The sequence below is a fragment of the Eupeodes corollae genome, chromosome X (genome assembly GCF_945859685.1).
Source record: "Eupeodes corollae chromosome X, idEupCoro1.1, whole genome shotgun sequence".
NCBI classification, from domain to species: Eukaryota; Metazoa; Arthropoda; class Insecta; order Diptera; family Syrphidae; genus Eupeodes; species Eupeodes corollae.
Genome location: NC_079150.1, coordinates 2,451,621 through 2,469,846, shown reverse-complemented (window position 1 = coordinate 2,469,846; position 18,226 = coordinate 2,451,621). Strand labels below are relative to the sequence as shown.

General features: G+C 31.4%; 1 protein-coding gene and 1 long non-coding RNA gene across 9 annotated transcripts in view; one reads left to right on the top strand and one right to left on the bottom strand.

Annotated features, from left to right (window-relative positions):
* The first annotated feature begins 706 nt into the window (after window positions 1–706).
* LOC129953325 (muscle calcium channel subunit alpha-1) overlaps window positions 707–18,226 on the top strand; it is a 61,716-nt gene continuing 44,196 nt past the window's right edge. For 6 of the 8 annotated variants that reach the window (XM_056066416.1, XM_056066415.1, XM_056066417.1 and 3 more), the window contains exons 1-7: window positions 708–822; window positions 12,877–15,684; window positions 16,159–16,390; window positions 16,627–16,732; window positions 16,870–17,009; window positions 17,202–17,308; window positions 17,384–17,536. In XM_056066416.1, the coding sequence (XP_055922391.1) occupies window positions 753–822; window positions 12,877–15,684; window positions 16,159–16,390; window positions 16,627–16,732; window positions 16,870–17,009; window positions 17,202–17,308; window positions 17,384–17,536 (3,616 nt within the window). In that variant the 5' untranslated portion in view covers window positions 708–752. Of the gene's footprint in view, window positions 823–12,876; window positions 15,685–16,158; window positions 16,391–16,626; window positions 16,733–16,869; window positions 17,010–17,201; window positions 17,309–17,383; window positions 17,537–18,226 lie in introns of all 8 variants that reach the window. The other 2 variants (XM_056066414.1, XM_056066419.1) reach the window with 2 other exon arrangements.
* LOC129953326 (uncharacterized) lies at window positions 9,260–11,599 on the bottom strand. The gene is made up of 3 exons (XR_008782495.1): window positions 11,474–11,599; window positions 11,002–11,397; window positions 9,260–10,232 (listed from the first exon to the last, which is right to left on the bottom strand). It is a non-coding gene; the product is annotated as an uncharacterized LOC129953326 (long non-coding RNA).

The following is an 18,226-nucleotide window of genomic DNA, read 5'->3' as shown; positions in this document are numbered from 1 at the left end:
GTTGAAAAATACTTAAACTGGTATTTTGAAAGAACTATTAAAGGTTTTATTTCTCTTAAGAGATTTTGAGACCCTTTTGAAGGATTTCGCTTTATCTTCACATTCAAAAAATTCTCAACAAAAACAAAAAAGTAATATGTGAAATCTTAATCCTTATGGGATGAAGGATATTTTCTTGGAATATGTTTTTTTTTCATAAAGTATTAATACTGGTATTTCGAAATTTCGATATTTCGAGATATTTTAACAAGATATCGCTTTTTCTTCACATTGAAAATACAATCCAAAATAGTCTCTTTTTTCATCAATTGGCAACTTAGTAGAATTGAGTTTGATTTTAAGGGATGGCCGTATGGACCCGAAAAAAAGATGAAATGGTCACACTCATTCACTTACAACTCCCTTTCATAAAGTAATCAAATCGGTGTACATAAAATTATCCTAAAAAATGTATGAATAAATACATTAATAAACCCAATTACCAAAGTTCCCACAAAACAGAAAAAAGTGTTTAAGCAGTCCTTTACATTAAATCCGAACACGACGTCAGCATCAAATACAAAAATATAAATTAAGGACTCAGCTCTCAATGTCGCCGTCGTCGTCGTCGCCACCACCTCCTTCGCTGATGCCATTACTCTAACCAAATTTTACTAAGAGAGTCCTGCGATATAAGATACAATGAAAAAATTATGAGATGTTGTGCTAGAGTATTTTATGAAATTCCCTAAGCTAGTAGTCTTTTCTGCGCTATGAGTCGGTACGGTAGATCTTCTATTTGTTCTAACTCTTCTGACCACGATAACAACGACGACCACGAAGGTACAAATAATAAATACCTAAAGTTATTTTTTAATGTCTAATCTCGTATATATAAAAGGTGAAAAGTCGACTATATTGTTTTGTTGCTTTTATGTAACAAAAACACAAAAATGTAATATAATGATGACGATAACGAGATCATGATGTCCTTTTTTAAAATTGTCCTGTTTTGTGTGTTCTAGTGTTGTGAATGAGTTGATGATATGGCGCGACATCGACAATTGTATCCATTTCAAGCATTACCCATTATACATTGGGTGTTGTTTTATTGTACGAAATGTTAATTATTACACATTGTTATGTTGGGCAGTATAAAAGTTTTATATATGTTATGTTCCTTAATTGATGAGCGACTTGCTCTGATCTCATTCAAAAATTTGTGATGTGGTTGTTCCGAAAAAGTTTTGTATGGAAGTGTGTGCGTAAATTAAGTTTAGCCCAAGAGTTGACACTACAAAATCTTCATTGAGATGCCGCCGCCACCGCCCTGACTAATTTCCATTAAAATAAAGAAACAATATACCTACGTTAAATAAAACTACGTTCATCCTCAACGCAAAAATGGGTTTGACTTTTTCATTAATTCATTCGTAGTCACAGTGCGCAAAATAAAAAATAAAAAGTTTAAGGATAATCTTAGGAGCGAATGTGTTATGAATTAAAAATAACAGTGTGTTTTATATCCTGGGATGAAATTTAATACATTAACTTTTATTTATTTTTAAGCCGCCTTGGATAAGAAATCATTTTAAATAGTTTTTTTTTTATCAAAAACTAAAACAAAAAATCCCCACCCAAGTGAATAAAAAATAAAAAACAGCCACTCATTTTATACGCATCATCATCCTGGAACCACTTTTGTTTTCGTGGAATCATGCCAAGAAGACATCTTTACCATAGTTCATTTATTTTGGGTCCGAATTTGGCTGCGTTATCATTGTCCCTAAAACCGCTTATATCTGAAAATAAAATATAATAACAAATTTATCAAGAAGTGTTCGTACACCAAAGAAAATTAATTAGTTTTTATTTTTTATTTTTGTGCAATATTCTTATAAGATCCTTGCACGGGATTAATTTAAAGAGAAAGTCTTTTGAAATATTGAAGGCATGAAATTCGGTTTCTCTGTTGTTGTTTTGGTTGTTTTTTGTTGGTCCTCCAATTGTACGAGGTAAGCTTTGTTTTCTTATTTTTTTTGCGCACATTTATTCTTAAAAACACAAAGTATCATTTAAATACGATGAAGATTGCTAATTTTCGGTTCACTTTCCTTTTTTTGTTTTAAAATGTGAATTTGTAGTTAAAACCTTTTAATTTATAAGTTTAAGATATTTTTAAATAATTTTTACTAAAGTTAAATTTATTTTTAATGTCATTTAAACTTTGTAAAAATTGTGAGTATATAGTTTTTAATTCAATTTCAAAAATTTAAGTTTCAATTATATTTATTTTAATACAACTCAAGTTTAAGTAAGATTCAGAAGTTTATTCATTTTGAATTGTCTCCAGTAAGCGTGTTAGCAAAAAATAGTTAGTGTGTTGACTATAACAAAAATTAAGAACAATAGTATGATATGATTAAATTGATTGATGTTGTAATGGGCCTTATGAATACAAAAAAAATCAAAGTTATTTTTGGACCAAGATGAAGCTAGCTATTCATAGCTAAAAGATAAAGCTAAAGAGTTCTAGTTTAAACTTTATGAGATCAAAAAGATTAGTGCTAAATAGCTTTAGCTAGAACATTCAAGCATTAGCTTCAAAACTCTAGCTTCAGTTTGTTCAGCCACATGTGTTGGCTCAGGAACCGTTACCGAATAACAAAAGCAGGCGAATTTTAGATTTTCGTTTATCAAATCTGTTTACTTCCTTCAAGTGTTGATTTCATGTATAGAGAGCAAGTCGACCGATTGATGGATTATCAAACTATCATTCACCAATGTTCATCGATCTTAAACTAATCAGATAGTCCGTAAAGCTTCAAGTTTGGTACAGATACACAGTATTTTAATGTTAAACCCTTGAGCTTTAACTATTGTTCTAGCTTTTCTAGGACGGGTTGTTCAAAACTCCAATACAACGGGTTTGACTGTTAAAAATGTGCTCAATATTGGCTTTTACTATTTTTATTAAATTTCGAATCTGTATGGCAATTCTAAAAAAGATTTCTTCCGAGGTTTTTATGAAATAAATCCCCAAAATGGCAATAGAGCTTAAAAACGTTCTTTTTGAAAAAATTGGGTTATTTTTGCTTTTTTAATTTCTGTGTATTTTATTTCTGCACTCGATTATGAAGGTTTATTGCGTTTTGAGTTATTACTATCTTTTTCATGTCTTAGCTTGACTATTTGATAGTGTAATGACATGAAGAGGTCAAGGTGTAATATCGCATCTAGAACCTCCATGAATGAAATAATTTTCCTGCAAATATTGTGGATATTTTCTAGACCCGCCAGAATTGAGCCAGTCCAAACTTGTTAATTCTTCAGTTGTATTGCATGTTGTTTGTGTATTAAGACTTAAGAAACATTGCGATTCATTTATCCATCAGGAAATCTTAAAAGTCGATTTCCTTTCGACTCGACGATAATTTTATGTGAATATGGGCATTTTCCTTATGTGCTTAATGGTTAATACAAACTGTATTGCATTCTCAAAAATATCCGCATCATCCGCACATTCTCTAGACTCTATTGATTCCCCTTAAAACTAGCACACCACTGCACATTTTGAAATAGGCTATCAAACCCCAAATTCCTAATTTCTGACCGTTTTCTACAAAACTTTGACTGTCAAAAGCGTATGAACTCAGCCATACTTCAACCGAGAAGAAATTTGAAAATAAGAACTTATCTTAGCTTTCTAGTAAGGTTCTGGGAGCCTTGATATTTGTGTAGCTTTAAATATAATATTCTAGCTTAAGCTATTTTTTTATTATACAATTTGGAGCTTTATCTGAAAAAAAAACAAAGAAGCAAGATAACCCCATGAAGTTAGATAGATATTTTAAAATAGACCCAATATTATTAAATAATGTTCGTTTTATATATTCCTTTGATATAGAACACCGTATATAGCCATCACAATGTGCCACAATAAACAGACAACTTTTAATATAGAGCGAAAGTCTCATACTTCTAAAGACTTACAGTTATCATTTCGTTTATTCCAAATTTTGCACAAAATTGTCCAAATGTACATCTTAACATTTCAAACGGATGGTTGAATTTATTTCAAATTTAATACAGATTATTTTGCATGTGTAATTCTTTGAAAATTCGGAATGTCCAAGTTTTTAGAAAGTTCCTGTAAACACAAGAAAGCTTTTAATTTTATTATTGATTCTGAATTTTCTTCGTTGAAATAATTGAATCACTCGAGATTTAATAAATCGATTGTATAAAATATCGAACGAAAAACTGTATGAATGTAGAGAGGAAATAGAGTTTTACTTAAAATTATTGTACTTTAACAAAAAGAATTAATATACATTTTAAATCATCATTGTTTTTATTTTTGATTTTCAAAAAAAATTTTTGTACGAAATTGAAATTCAAAACTTATGTATATTGACAAGCTCTAAAGAACTACATACTAAAAATATTTTTAAACTAAGATGGAACAATTTTATTTATACAAAAATAATTTATAAAAACCGCTCTTACGGTTTTTAAATACATTTTTTTAAAATTGAGGACGTTTTGAGAAATCAAATTGCGCTTAAATATTTGAAAATAAACTTCTTTTGCAGGTTCATTTTAAATCTTAAAATACAGGAAATATTTGTAAGCAGACTCCTTGGATACATGAGCATATTCGTACGACCCAACAGTGCACTTTATTTCTTAATTTCTTAAGAGCAAACTTTAAAATTAAATTTTTTTAGTTTTGTTTAAAAAAAAAACAGACAGAACTTAAAAATTGTCTTTAACTCCTTGCGCTTTGTACGGTTTTTACAAGTTTTAAAAACTAAATTGTGACTGTTTTATTTATTAGATTAATTTTTAAACAATGTTGTCCATCAAGGCAATGTCTAAATAGCTTTACAAAAAAGAAAAGCCAGAAAATCATTCTTTAATTTTAGTTAACGTTGTTTGAGTGAATAATTTTAAAACTTGTACCTTTTCTCCCTTTTTTTAAATAAAATTCTCTTATTTATTTTCAATTAAAAAACATAAAGCCGACTGAAAATATATCTTACTGTTTGAGAAATTAAAAAACATTTTTATTTTTGATTTCTAAAATAATAAAACTGTCGAAAGTTGTTCTTTCAAACAACTTTATAAACAAGTAAAGTTGAAGAATAGGCTACTTGCTTTTCAAAATGTCTTAGCATGACTTTGTAGAGCTGTCGTAATTTGTTTTAACCCAATCTACATGATTTAGCCTTTTGGCGCACCTTTAACACTTCAGAATTTCAGAAAGTAGTTAGATTATAGCAACCATCCAACTACGATCAGATGCCCATCATAAGTGCACGTGTTAGTTGTTAGTTGAAGTGACCTTATACCAATCACCCTGTTTATGAAGTCTTTGTTTATAAAACGAACTCTTTGAACTTTAAAATCAACTCTACGAACCTTTGTCGTTTTATTGATATCACAAAAAAAGATATGGTTTATATATTATAAGCCTGCGGGCTTACTTGTAAATTCTTTTTCACGGTTTTCAATTCACCAACCAGAATTTAGACTTACAGTATTTTGTACATATAGAATTGTTTAATGACGTATCTTGACTTACAATACCTTACTTACCCAAAAATTATTTCAAAATTATTCAAAATGTATCTATATATATTTTTCGTTTGTGTAAAAGTTTTTTTCATTAGAATAAGATGGCAATGGTTTCCTATTTATTGTGAGAACAACAAAAGTTCAATGTTAGTAAAGTTAAGTTCCAAATTTTAAAATATTGACACTTGAAACCCAGATGTGTCCAATGCCACTGATTCAACAATAGTTAAACAATATTCATAAAATTGTTTACTTGATTAGATTTTAGGGATTTTTTCAAAGTAGATTGTTGATGACGTGTACAAAAATTAAAATCTCTTAATTTTTTATAACATTGTTCTAGTTCAATTTCAATGCTTAACATCGAGAAAAGTGCAATTGGATTTGAAAAGATTTATTAATAAGATAAAGGCAATTACAAAGTAAAACATCCTTAGTCCTTTCATGACACAAACAAATCCAAGTTGTAGAAATGAATCATTGTCTAAGCAGATACAGCTATTAACGATTTGTTTACTTTTTTAATTATCCGTTAGTTTATTTACATCAAATCAAATGTAACTTTTTAGATGTATACAGGGTGTCACATAATGAATGGTTTAAACAATATGTTTAAAAGGCTAAGGTTATAAACCCAATAACATTTTGTGGCTCTGTACCACATCACAAGTGTTTTTAAGAACCGCCAGTTTTCACTTTTTAAAAATAAAAGACTAGCTTTTGTCAATATAATCCGCGGTGGTTTTCAAATCTATAAACTTTTTCTTTAATATTCAGTTGAAATATTTATATTATTTTTCATAAAATGTTCGAAGAAATTCCAAAATTTATTAGATTTCACCTGTCTTACAAAAATCAAAAAAAACTCTTAACCATTTTTTCTAAAACGGTTTTCAACAGAAAAAGGTTAAACGTTTTGAAAGCAAGTTTTTTTCTTGCTACGAATCTGTTTTCTAAACAATTCTGATGACCCCAAGCATTACATCGGGGCGAAACGCATATATGAACACTTTTTAGCTGGTTTATATTTATTTTCATTTTCATGATTTTAAATCATATTTATTAAAATAAACGGTGTTCAGGAAAAAACAATTCGAATGTTAAAAATCAAATATTTCTTTTTTAAACAATTCTATTATGTGAAGTTTTTGAAATATATTTAAAAAAAATCAAATTGTTCAATTCGTAATTATTAATTAAATATTGGATAAATCGCACATAAATAATAGATAGTATTATAATTCTGGCACCACAATAAAACTACAAATTGAAACGACATTCAACAGACCTCGTAGAAATGTCTTGTCAAAAGACTAAAAGCGAACAACAGTTTTAAAAACTTTTTAAACCTAGCTTGTATGGTCTTGAGTCTATCAAAGTTATAACTATGTCTTTTTAGAAAGACTGGATCGACTGAAACGAACATGCTAACGTATCCAAAGAGCCTGTCTAAAATTAGTAGCTTTAATTTAAGATTTAAAATTTGTCTTCAAAAATTTAAATGTCATTTAATTTTTAAATTTTTTTTAATTTTTTTATAACTTTTTTCGAAATTTTGTTTAAAAATATTTTTGGTATGCAGTTATTTAGAATATATTATTAATATACATTTTATTTCTGATTTTTGTAAGTATCGAATTTTGAAAAAAAAATTAGAGACATTTAATACAAATCAATTGTTACATTGTTGAGAAAATTAAAAAAAAATAACTGTAATTATTATTATAAAGTTTAAACTCAATCGGCCGCAGATGCGAGGATGGACAGACAGCCAGATGGAACAGGGGACACACTTCTTTTTAATTCTCTATCATCGCAATTTCACGTTTGATTAAAATCTCTAATTCAAAGTATTTTACGAATGCAAAACTTGCCATATAAATAGTTCCTGTATGTCGCAAGTAAAATGAGGGTGGAGTGTACTTAAAAATTCCATTACAAGAACCAATTCTCAAAAACCGTTGAGATGAGGTAAAGGCAAATTACTGTCAAATTCTATTAGGTCATAACCTGACCTTCCACCATATACATTGTAGAACAATCATTATGGGGCACCCTGTATAAGTTAAGTAGGTATAACAATATGTACATAGGCATATACTACATTATACATATTATAGAACTCGTTGATTCGATTCTATTATTTTTTTTTCCTGACGCAATTTTTGCTCGATGGCAGTGAGCAATACTAACTCATGTACATATATACATTTGTATGTATGTACATATTTGTTGTTTGTGGTTAGTCAATTCGTATTTATATCTCGATATATCTTGCATTTTAATTTAATTAAGTAAAGATTCATCATCTACATCGTCATCAGAATAATAAGCCTACAACTACAATATAAACAAAAAACCCTATTCAACCTCTTAGCTCTGATTGAGAATATAGAGTCACATATTATTGTACATTTGCTATACTTAACCCCTTGGGGGCTGAAACCGTGGCTGAGGGCGAGGATTGAGGATGGAAGTGGTATCGGAAGTGTATGAGTAGAATTCGAAGTGTGTAGAGTATGTTGTTAGTTGGTAAGTCGGCCATAAATGTCAACTGTTCCAATAAATATATAGGTACCAATGGATGAAGGATTTTTTTTCTTGAAATAAAAATTGTACCAATTTATACGAAAGAAGGAAAACATTTTAAGATTTGTTTACGATAAATTTCCTTAAAAGCTTCATTTTGGTTTGATGGTGCGTTTGTATTACGTCAGTAAACTCACTCTTCACTCAAAGTTTTGAGATTTCAAAGGGTAAATTAATTAAATTTTTGATCTAAAAAAAAAATAAATTGGGTGGCGCAACAGTCCGTTGTGAACCAGGGCCTGGTGACTTACAACTCGCAACCATTCCTGTGTGCGAGTACTGTTGTCAGGAATGGAAGGGACCTACAATTTTAGGCCGAGTCCGAACGGTTAATTTGAGAAAGCACTTTTTCATGACAGGAATTACTCTTGAAGAAATTGTCAATTCCTCGCAAGAGGCAGTACCCGCGAAAATTAATTTTTTAAATTAAGGTGGCACAGGCAGGGATTGAACCCAAGACCTCTTGCATGACAGTCCAACGCACTTACCATCATGCCACGGGTACTATTAACAAATTTTTTAACTAGATCTGTCAAAGCACAAATTTTCCCTGATTTTGCATTGCACGTGGCAAAATAAAAAGACATATTTTTGATTTAAGATTTAAATTGCAGATTTTTGTACCAATACTTATACAATTATTAACAAATGTTTAGCTGGCAATTTGACAGCTCTACCGCACTTGTCAACATGTACACGACGTTACTCTAAGACAATGACAAACAAAACAAAAAATTATAAGGGAAATGTGAATGCTCCAATGAGAAACCGCATTAAATGGATTGATCGATTTGATTTGAATTTTATGCTACCTACATATATCTCTGAAATTGGGTGATGCAAAAGTCCGTTGAGAACTAGTGCCTAGTCATTTACAATTCTCAACCATTGGTGTGTGCGGGTACTGTTTGCAGGGATGGAGGGGACCTACAATTTTAAGCCGAATCCGAACGGCTAATTTAAGGAAACACTTTTCATGAAAAGAATTACTCTTGGAAGATTTGTCAATTCCTCGCAAAAGGCAGTACCCTTGAAGGAAAAACTTTAGATGACACAAGCAAGGATCGTACACGAGACTTCCGGCATTACAGTCCTACGCAATTTTGTTTTTATTTTTTAAATTCATTTTTGTTTATAACTATCTTAAAGCTAGACAAAAATTCATAAAACTAGCCTTATTAAACCTAACTTACAACTAATTTACTGATCCCATATGTACGCTGTATAAGTCATGCTATAATACTTAATACTAATGCCTTTCGACCAAAAGATCTATTTTTCTTCAAGTCACTTTTATTTATTAGAAAATTTAAAGAAGAAAATAATTTTAATATCTTTTTTTTTAATTTTACTTAAAAACTACTTAAAATTAGGTCCTAAAATAAAGGCTAAAACTAAATTTAACTAACTTAAATTACCTATTCTACCTATAAACTAGAACAACCATAGCACCAAATCTAACTATTTTACATTTTTTTTTTTAAATTTGCTTTTCATGTTTTTTGTTTTCATTATTTTTTTTTTTGTACCACTTTGTGCCTATTCTACATTAAACTAAACTCTGAAACTATAAAACAAGTATGTAAGACGGCCAAGGCTTAAGCCCAAACCCCACTACCACTATCAAGGGCCGATTGAAGCCACCAAAACTGGTTCTCTATCAGTTCGGTCCCGTTCGGACGCAGCCCTATACTGAACCGAAGGAGCTCTGCTCCGCCTTGATCTCTGACGTCCCGATTGTACAGGATTCGCCTATCTACATAACGTCGTCTGACGTGGTAGATTAGCGAAACTACCAATCTATCCTGTATTAGACCGCATCTATCTAAGAAGAGGAATGCTTCTGGTGGAATGAACCCGCTCAGGCGTGCACTCTCAAAATACTCGTTGTTCGGATGGAACACCGCGAAAATTTAATTGTTGGACGGTTGTTGTTGGGCAATGTGACATCGGACGAGTTTTATCACGAAATTATCATTTCTGTTGATTCGAGCCCCGTTGTATAGGAAGTATAGCAAATTAAAAAATGAAAATTTTGACGCTGGCGACTTGAATTAAATTTTATATTGTGACGTGACACCAAACTGAAAGAAAATTGAAAGAAATTGAAAAAAATTAATCAACGGTTTTTTTATAAATACAAAAATATAAATGTTTTATGTCCAATATAATTTTATGTAACGAACGTTGCATTAACGTTTTTGACATCTGGTAAAATTTTGAGAAAAATCGAGTAGATATTTATTTTTTACAATAAATAAAAAACCTACAAAAAAATTACTAAAAATTGGTAAAACATGATTTTTGGAAAATTAAAAAATATCTTTAAACTAATTTTATCTTTTAGAAAATATTTCTTTCGAAATTCAGTGAAATTTTTATAAAAATACAACATTCAGTTTTTTTCATAAAAATTAAAATCTCAAAAAATAGTACGCAAAATTGTTAAAAATTAATATTCGATGGACTTAAAAATGATTTTATTCTGTGCTAAATTTTAGTTGTTTATGTAAGAAATAAAAACTTTCTAGAAAAGCAACTAAAATTGGTAAAATTTTGTTTTCAACTAAAAATCTCGTTTTAGTAATTTTTTTTAGAAAAAATCAACTGAATTTTTTTCTACCAAAACACGAAGACCTAAAAAAACAACAAAAAACTGATAACAAATGGTTTTCGACTAAAGTATTATGAAAATAGAGACAAATATTAACTTCACCATTTGTTTAAATCGCATAAAATATTGTTATGAATATGGCAAAACAAATCATCAAACGGGTTAAAAAGTTATCAGTGTGGGTCGCACATAAGAATCTTTTTTATAATTATGAAAACCTTATTCTAAAAATTAAATACTTGCGGGAAAAAACGATATTAAGGCTGCAGACATAATTTGACCATATAACACATTTTTAAGCTGTTTTTAGTAGATTCTGGTGTGTTTTTAAAAGAGGTGGCTTATGTAGTTTTGGTTATGCTTTTTTAATTCAAGCAACATGTTCACTAGTGAGACATTCACGCCATGCCAGCCCCGCCCACCGCCACCATCTCCTGAATGGATTCAAGCATTTCTGTCGGTTGCCTTAAAGGGGTTTTATATTAAAGTGCTCAAAAAATCATTCACTTCGTTGTTCCCTCGCAGTTGGGGTTTTCAATTTAAACGGTCAGCGCGGCATAGTAGCGATATTTGTAGACTTGACTTGATCTTGAACGAAATGGTCAATTATTCGTATCCAAATTTAATCCCCGTAGCTTTAAATGTAACAATAAGAGTTAAATAAAAGACAATGTGCTTGTGCATCCTTTTTCCTATAACTTATAATCTTACCATTCTCCTTTTCTGGCAAATCAAGACAGAAATTTAACTATGTCATCAAAGTGAAGTACAATAGTAAAGGGATGGTTTACAATTTGTCTTCTTCTACAGAACTATACGATACTACACTCTATGGGGGTCGAATAAAAACTATGAGTGCATACTTCTTGTTTGTCATCGTCCTTTAAACGTTAATTGAAATTCTTCTAGACAGTTATTAAAAAGTCGTTTCCTCATTGACAGGATTTACATTTTTATATTTTTTATTTGGTTGTATTGGATGAGAGAGTTTCTGTTCTCTTGTATTTATTTTTAGAATAAATATTTTAAGTTTTTTTTTGTCGATTTTGCTGATGTCATCAATATATGAACCTTACATAACGAAAATAGCAACTGTCAATTTCGGCTTCGTTGCGATGTATTTTATGAATATCCAAACCAAACAGCTGAATTATATAATTTATAGAAAAACGGTTAAAAATTATGAAAATTACGTTGCCAGAATACTTTTCTGAACAAACAATTTAAGTGCTAAAAATACTTTCATGTTTCGTTGATGGCAACCTTTCTTTTGTTCATAGCACGAACATACATTGATACGAGTTTGTACCTTTTTAACAACAAAATATACAAACAAGTTTACTTGTTCGCCGCCCAGTAATGATTAATCGATCCACAAAAAGCACATGGAAATTTATAGATACATTAGTGTCTATGAGAATTGATGGATAAGAGATGAATATGTCTGTCTATCATTCGTATCACCATCAGAGTAACATGGTAAGATTTGAGAAGGGATATGTAGTGATGAGAAATTGTGAAGTGGTTAGGGACTTTATACGCCACTCACCAATAGCCACCCATCACCCTCCACCCACATATATTTAAAAGTCTTTGAAGTATCGGTTAATAACACCTGAATTATTTTTTGGGAGTAAGTACTGTACAATGTAGAAAGTGTATCTAATCGGTAATCCATGCTTTTATTTTTATTTAAAGTGGATAATAAATAAAGGAATGATGCGAACAATCACAAAATTTGGTCATTAAATTAGATTAAATCTGTTGATTTCGTCGTTAATGTTGTTTTCTGATGTCATCAAAATTGGAACACCATCATTTCGCAGTCAACTGTTTAGTAAAAATAAAATCTCATTGTTAATTTTTTTCGAAATAAGTTTAACTTCAAATGCATCCTTTCCTTTGAAAAAATACTTGATGTTGAAATTCATATTGTTGCATCGATATTTTGCTAAAAAATAATCAAAAATAAAAAAAATGACCGATGGATTTTACTGTTAGCTTTAAATGACCCTTTAAAAAAAACTTCGTTATATTATGATCCCTTAAACTTTTTTTTTCTACAAGTTTCCGAAATACAAAATATTAAAAATTTTGTTTATATATTTTTTTAGGGGACCAGTATGAACTCCAGCCCAATAAAGCTCAACAAATTCCAACAGCGGAATCCAAAAATAGTAATAACGAAAAAGGTAGTAGTAACAAGAGTTCAAGTCTTAGAGAGATCAGTACTGCCCAAGAACAGAAACAAGAATCACATCAACAATTCGAACAAGGAATACCACCAGAAACAAGTGGTGAAAGCTGCTCCATTAGCCAACAACTACAAAAGCAACGACATTTTCAATCTAATCGACAGCAAAATATCGCTTCAAACGGAAGTCCACTTCTTGGAAGCACAAAAACAACAATATCACCCTCAACATCCAAAACCAGCGAACTTCAAAAATTACCATCATTTAATAACAATAACAAAACCGAAACTGAAACAGACCCCGAAGAAGCGGAATTGTATCTGTCATCGTTGTCAACATCAATACGACCTAACAGAAACTATCGTCACCGAGATCCCAGCTGCAAACGTCGCAGTTCAGACTCAACATCCACCTTTCAGCTTCAGCGAAATCAGCCACATCCTTGTAAATGGTGCAGTGATCGAGAACCAAGAAGTGTTGTCAAATCAACGACTGAATGTCAAGCAACTAATTGCGGCCATAGTCAGGAGAAACGACCAGCTTCTTCTACTACTACAACTACATCTACAATTACTAAACGAAGGGACTTCTTCAAACCTAAAGGAAATTCAAATTTTTCAACGACATTTTATGGTCCTGTTGCTGCGGAATTTGGTCCTAACGACGATATTCGAAAATCGAAAAACGAGAACGACGACGTCGAAATCAACGTTGAAGTCGAATGTGAAAGCGAAGACGCCGCTGATCAAAGAAAAAAACTTCGTCTTAAAAATACTGTCGTTTTTGGTAGGTCAAAATTTGCAAAAGCCAACTACAAAGATAGCAGTGCTGAAAGAGAAAGAGAAGAAGAAAACAGCGTTGATACAGACGAAGACGGAAAAACTCTGTTTGCCAAAACTAGTAATAGTCATAGTAGATTTAATATTTCTAGAAACAATAGCAGCTTTAGCTGCTATCCAAATAGTGATAACTGCGATTGTTTTTGTAATTGTAAAATTTGCATTAAGGAACATACCAGCCAAAGCTGTTTTTCTTGCCCTTCCTATGCTACCAAAATCGAGCTAGAACCAATTTTACCAATTCATCTCACACACCTAACAAAGACTAAATTATTACAAGTTACTCAAACACATCAAAGCCAAAATCCTAATAAAGCTGAAGAAGGTAAAGTAACAATAAATGCGAAGATACTTGAAGAGTGTGAGAAAAATAAATTAGAGGAAGGAGACGACGAAGAAGAAGTAGAAAAAGAAAAAGAAGAAAACAAACACGACGAAGAAGAAGGAGACGAAGAAGAAGAAGAAGGAGTAGAAGTCGAAGTAGAAGAAGAAGAAGACGAAGAAGAAGCAGAAGAAGAAAAAGAAGAAGAAAAGGGAAAAAAAGAAGACCAAGAAAAAGATACAAAAGAAGTGATCTATAAAAACGTCCACAATCAACAACAACCACCACCTAATTATAGTAGTAATAACAGAGAATTTATAGATGGTAATGACTGTAGTAGAAGAAGAAGAAAAAATAGTCATAAACAAAAATCTATTGTATGTTTGCAATGTTATCCAACACCTAAGAAAAAAAATACTACTTTAGTTAAAAATAGTAATAATACAAATAATTCAAATCAACCACAACAACAACCACAGTTTTACAACAATAACACTAATAGTAGTAGATTAACTGTAAGCAGTAATAAACAAACATTAAACAACAGCGCGGTATTAAATAGTTTTCCAACTAGTCGAAGTGTCAATTTTGATAGTGATTTGCTTAATGCAACAACAGCGTCGGCTTTGGGGCAGCGCAAATGTTCGGTAAAAAGTACTAATACCAATAATAGTGATCATTCGACGTCACAGAACTATCATCGTCGTCGGTCTAGCGCGAGTGCAAGCCAAAGCGCAAGTGCTAGTGCCAGTGCCGGTACTAATACTATCGACGGAGGAAGTAGTAGTAACAGTAGTAATTGCAGTATTACAGGTGAAAATAGTACTATTTGCGGATTCGGTGTTGGGGTAATAAGTAGTTTTATCGGTAGTGATTATTATAACGACGATGATGACGATTTTGTCGATGATATTGTCGGTGAGAACAAATATCCCATTCGTCCGGACGATATAACCGATTGCGATAGTTTAAGTGAGTACCATAATTACTCTGATCCTGCAACTGAAGATATTTTAGAAGAAGCAGAAGAAAAGGTAAAAAGCGACAGAAATAAAGGTATTGGTGATAAAATTGATGAAGACGACAATCTAGAAGACGATAATGACAACGACGACGACGAAGCTACAATTCCTCGCCGTAGATGTCAAAGTGATATAGATATAAGTAGTACAATCGAAATAGGTCGTATAAATCGAACTAGTTCTAAAAAGTACGTTAATTCCGAGCGACCATTGCCGTGTATACACGAATACGGTTCAATAGAACCACCAAATTTTGGTTGCCAAATCCCAAAAAGTACGACTGGTGTTGGCGCTGCCTGTCAACATTCGCAAAGACATTCGACATTTTCGTCACAAGATCATACAAATTTATTCACTCCAGTTGTTGATGGTTTTGGAGTTGGTGTTTGGGAGACAACAATTAATATATCCTCAGCCATGAATGTAGTAACGAGTAATAATGGGGCCAATAATGGTGGCGGAGAAGGATTGATGGGCAACAGGCATGATGATGGTGGTATGTCAAATGGAGGTGATAATATTGAACACATGAATGGAGGAATCGGTGAGTTTTCTTTTTTGATAAAATACACTTGCATTAGAAAAAATTGTTTTTAAACCTCAAAAATGAGAAGACTAAAGTGCTGCGATTTCTTGGTCTTATATTTATTTATTGACAACTCACAGGTCCTATATTTTTTTTCATTTTAAGTGAAGTTTGTAGCCTTACTTCAAAAAAAAGCAATATTTTTTTTAGTTTAACAGCTAGTTTTGCACAAAGAAGCCCAAAGAGCTAATATTTGGAACGCATACAAGATTTTATCAAAATAGAAATTAAACTATAAAACATAAGGTGCTTCAATATAAGGAACGAATTGAGTCATAAAATGTTGAGCACAGTTTATGTAAAGGTCAAAACAAAATGCATATGAAATCAAGAACTGATACCACTTTTTTGTCGAACAAATACAAATCGCAACTAGCATTTTTGGCCCCCATGTTTTACACATATTTGTGGTGTGTATATTTTTTTATTTAGGTGAGGGAACTGCTAGTGTTATGGGCGGTGGTGGAATCGGTACTCCGAACATTGCCGAAACTACAAATGGCACAACAATTGGACCGGCTCAAAAGACAACAACAGCGGCAGCGCAAAAGAAGCCAGTCCGACGGGGTGGTAAAGCCCAACCCGATCGGCCTGTACGGGCTTTATTTTGTCTTGGTGTGAAAAACCCCCTGCGGAGTTTATGCATAAGTGTTGTTGAATGGAAGTATCCTTTTTATATTTGGAAATCGTTTCAATTTGGACTTTTTTACTTATACTTTTATACTAATCGATATATATATCATACATTTTTTTATTTATTTATTTTATTGTAGATTTTATTTTGGTTAACAAACACATTTTTTTTAAACTTAGTAGGTACAAATATTCTGTTAGCTTTTCCTTACCTCGCCCAATTTAATTATATCAAATTAAAACCAAAACCTACATTTAAACAAACAGACCATTCGAATATTTAATTCTGTTAACCATATTTGCCAACTGTGTTGCCTTAGCTGTTTACACGCCGTATCCTTTTAGTGATTCAAACCAAACTAATGCGTATTTGGTAAGTCCTTATTTTCAATTAATTTTAAATATATGTATTTATCAGAATCCACTTTGTTAACGCTGTACGAAAATATCAAAATCAAAAAATTATATAATTATGTAAAATGAACCAACAAAAATCTATTCTTTCCACAGGAAAAAATTGAGTATGTTTTTTTAGTAATATTTACTGCAGAATGTGTTATGAAAATCATAGCGTACGGATTTATGTTACATAATGGTGCATATCTAAGAAATGGATGGAATTTGTTAGATTTTTTCATTGTTGTTATAGGGTAAATACAAATTTTATCTTTTAACTTAAATTAATTGTTAATTAAAAATTTAAATGTAAATGTTTATTCTTTCTTTTATTGTTGTTGTTGTTTATACAACTCATATAAATGCTATGAAATGCCATTCATATGTCTTAATTTCACCATGAGTATGTTGCAAAAACTAATAATTTTTATAAAATCATTTCGCAGTATGATAAGTACGGCGTTATCAAATTTAATGAAGGAAGGATTCGATGTTAAGGCTTTAAGAGCATTTAGAGTACTTAGGCCATTGAGATTGGTATCGGGTGTGCCAAGTAAGTGAAAACACTAAAAATACAACTTTCGAAATAAAACTTAAAATACTAAACTAACACAAAAACACCAAATAGGTCTTCAAGTTGTACTTAATTCAATTCTCCGTGCCATGGTGCCTTTATTGCATATTGCTCTATTGGTCTTGTTTGTCATTATTATTTACGCTATAATTGGATTAGAATTATTTTCGGGGAAGATGCACAAAACATGCCAGAATAACGTTACAGGTAAGAAAATTAAAATCAAGCAAAATAAAAAAAATTATCTCAGGGACTAGAGTTTCAAAAACTGCTTAGCTTATAAACAAGAGAGGTCTATTAAATTATAATTAAGAAGAAAAGTCTAAAATATAACACACAGCTTAGGAAAAAGCTATACAACATAATTTTTAAAATTTTTGTAATTACTGTAGTAACCGTGGGGTGCATATTACTGTCATGGTCTTGGGTCGAATCTTTGCCTGTGCCACCTTAAGATTTGTTCACGGAATGCGAGGAATCGAATCGAGTAATGGTTGTCATGAAAAGTGCCTTTTGAAATTATTCATTCAGATTGGGCATATAAACTGTAGGCCTGCTCCATCTCGCACACAGGACATGTGCTGCCAAGCTCAGCTGTCATTTGAATTATCTCCGATTGGGCATATAAACTGTAGGCCTGCTCCATCTCGCACACAGGACATGTGCTATCAAGCTCAGCTGTCATTTGAATTATCTCAGTGTTTTCTGTATTCTCAGAAATATACACAAAATTTCCTACATTCATTTTTCACTTCTGTCAGATTGTCAACCCAAAAGGCATTTTTTAGCTTTGAATGTATCGACTAAATCATTAAAATCTATATTTTTGTGTGCTTTTGATTGAAAGAACATGCAGGCAAATTAGTCAACCTATTCTTACTCATCGTTGATATTAGA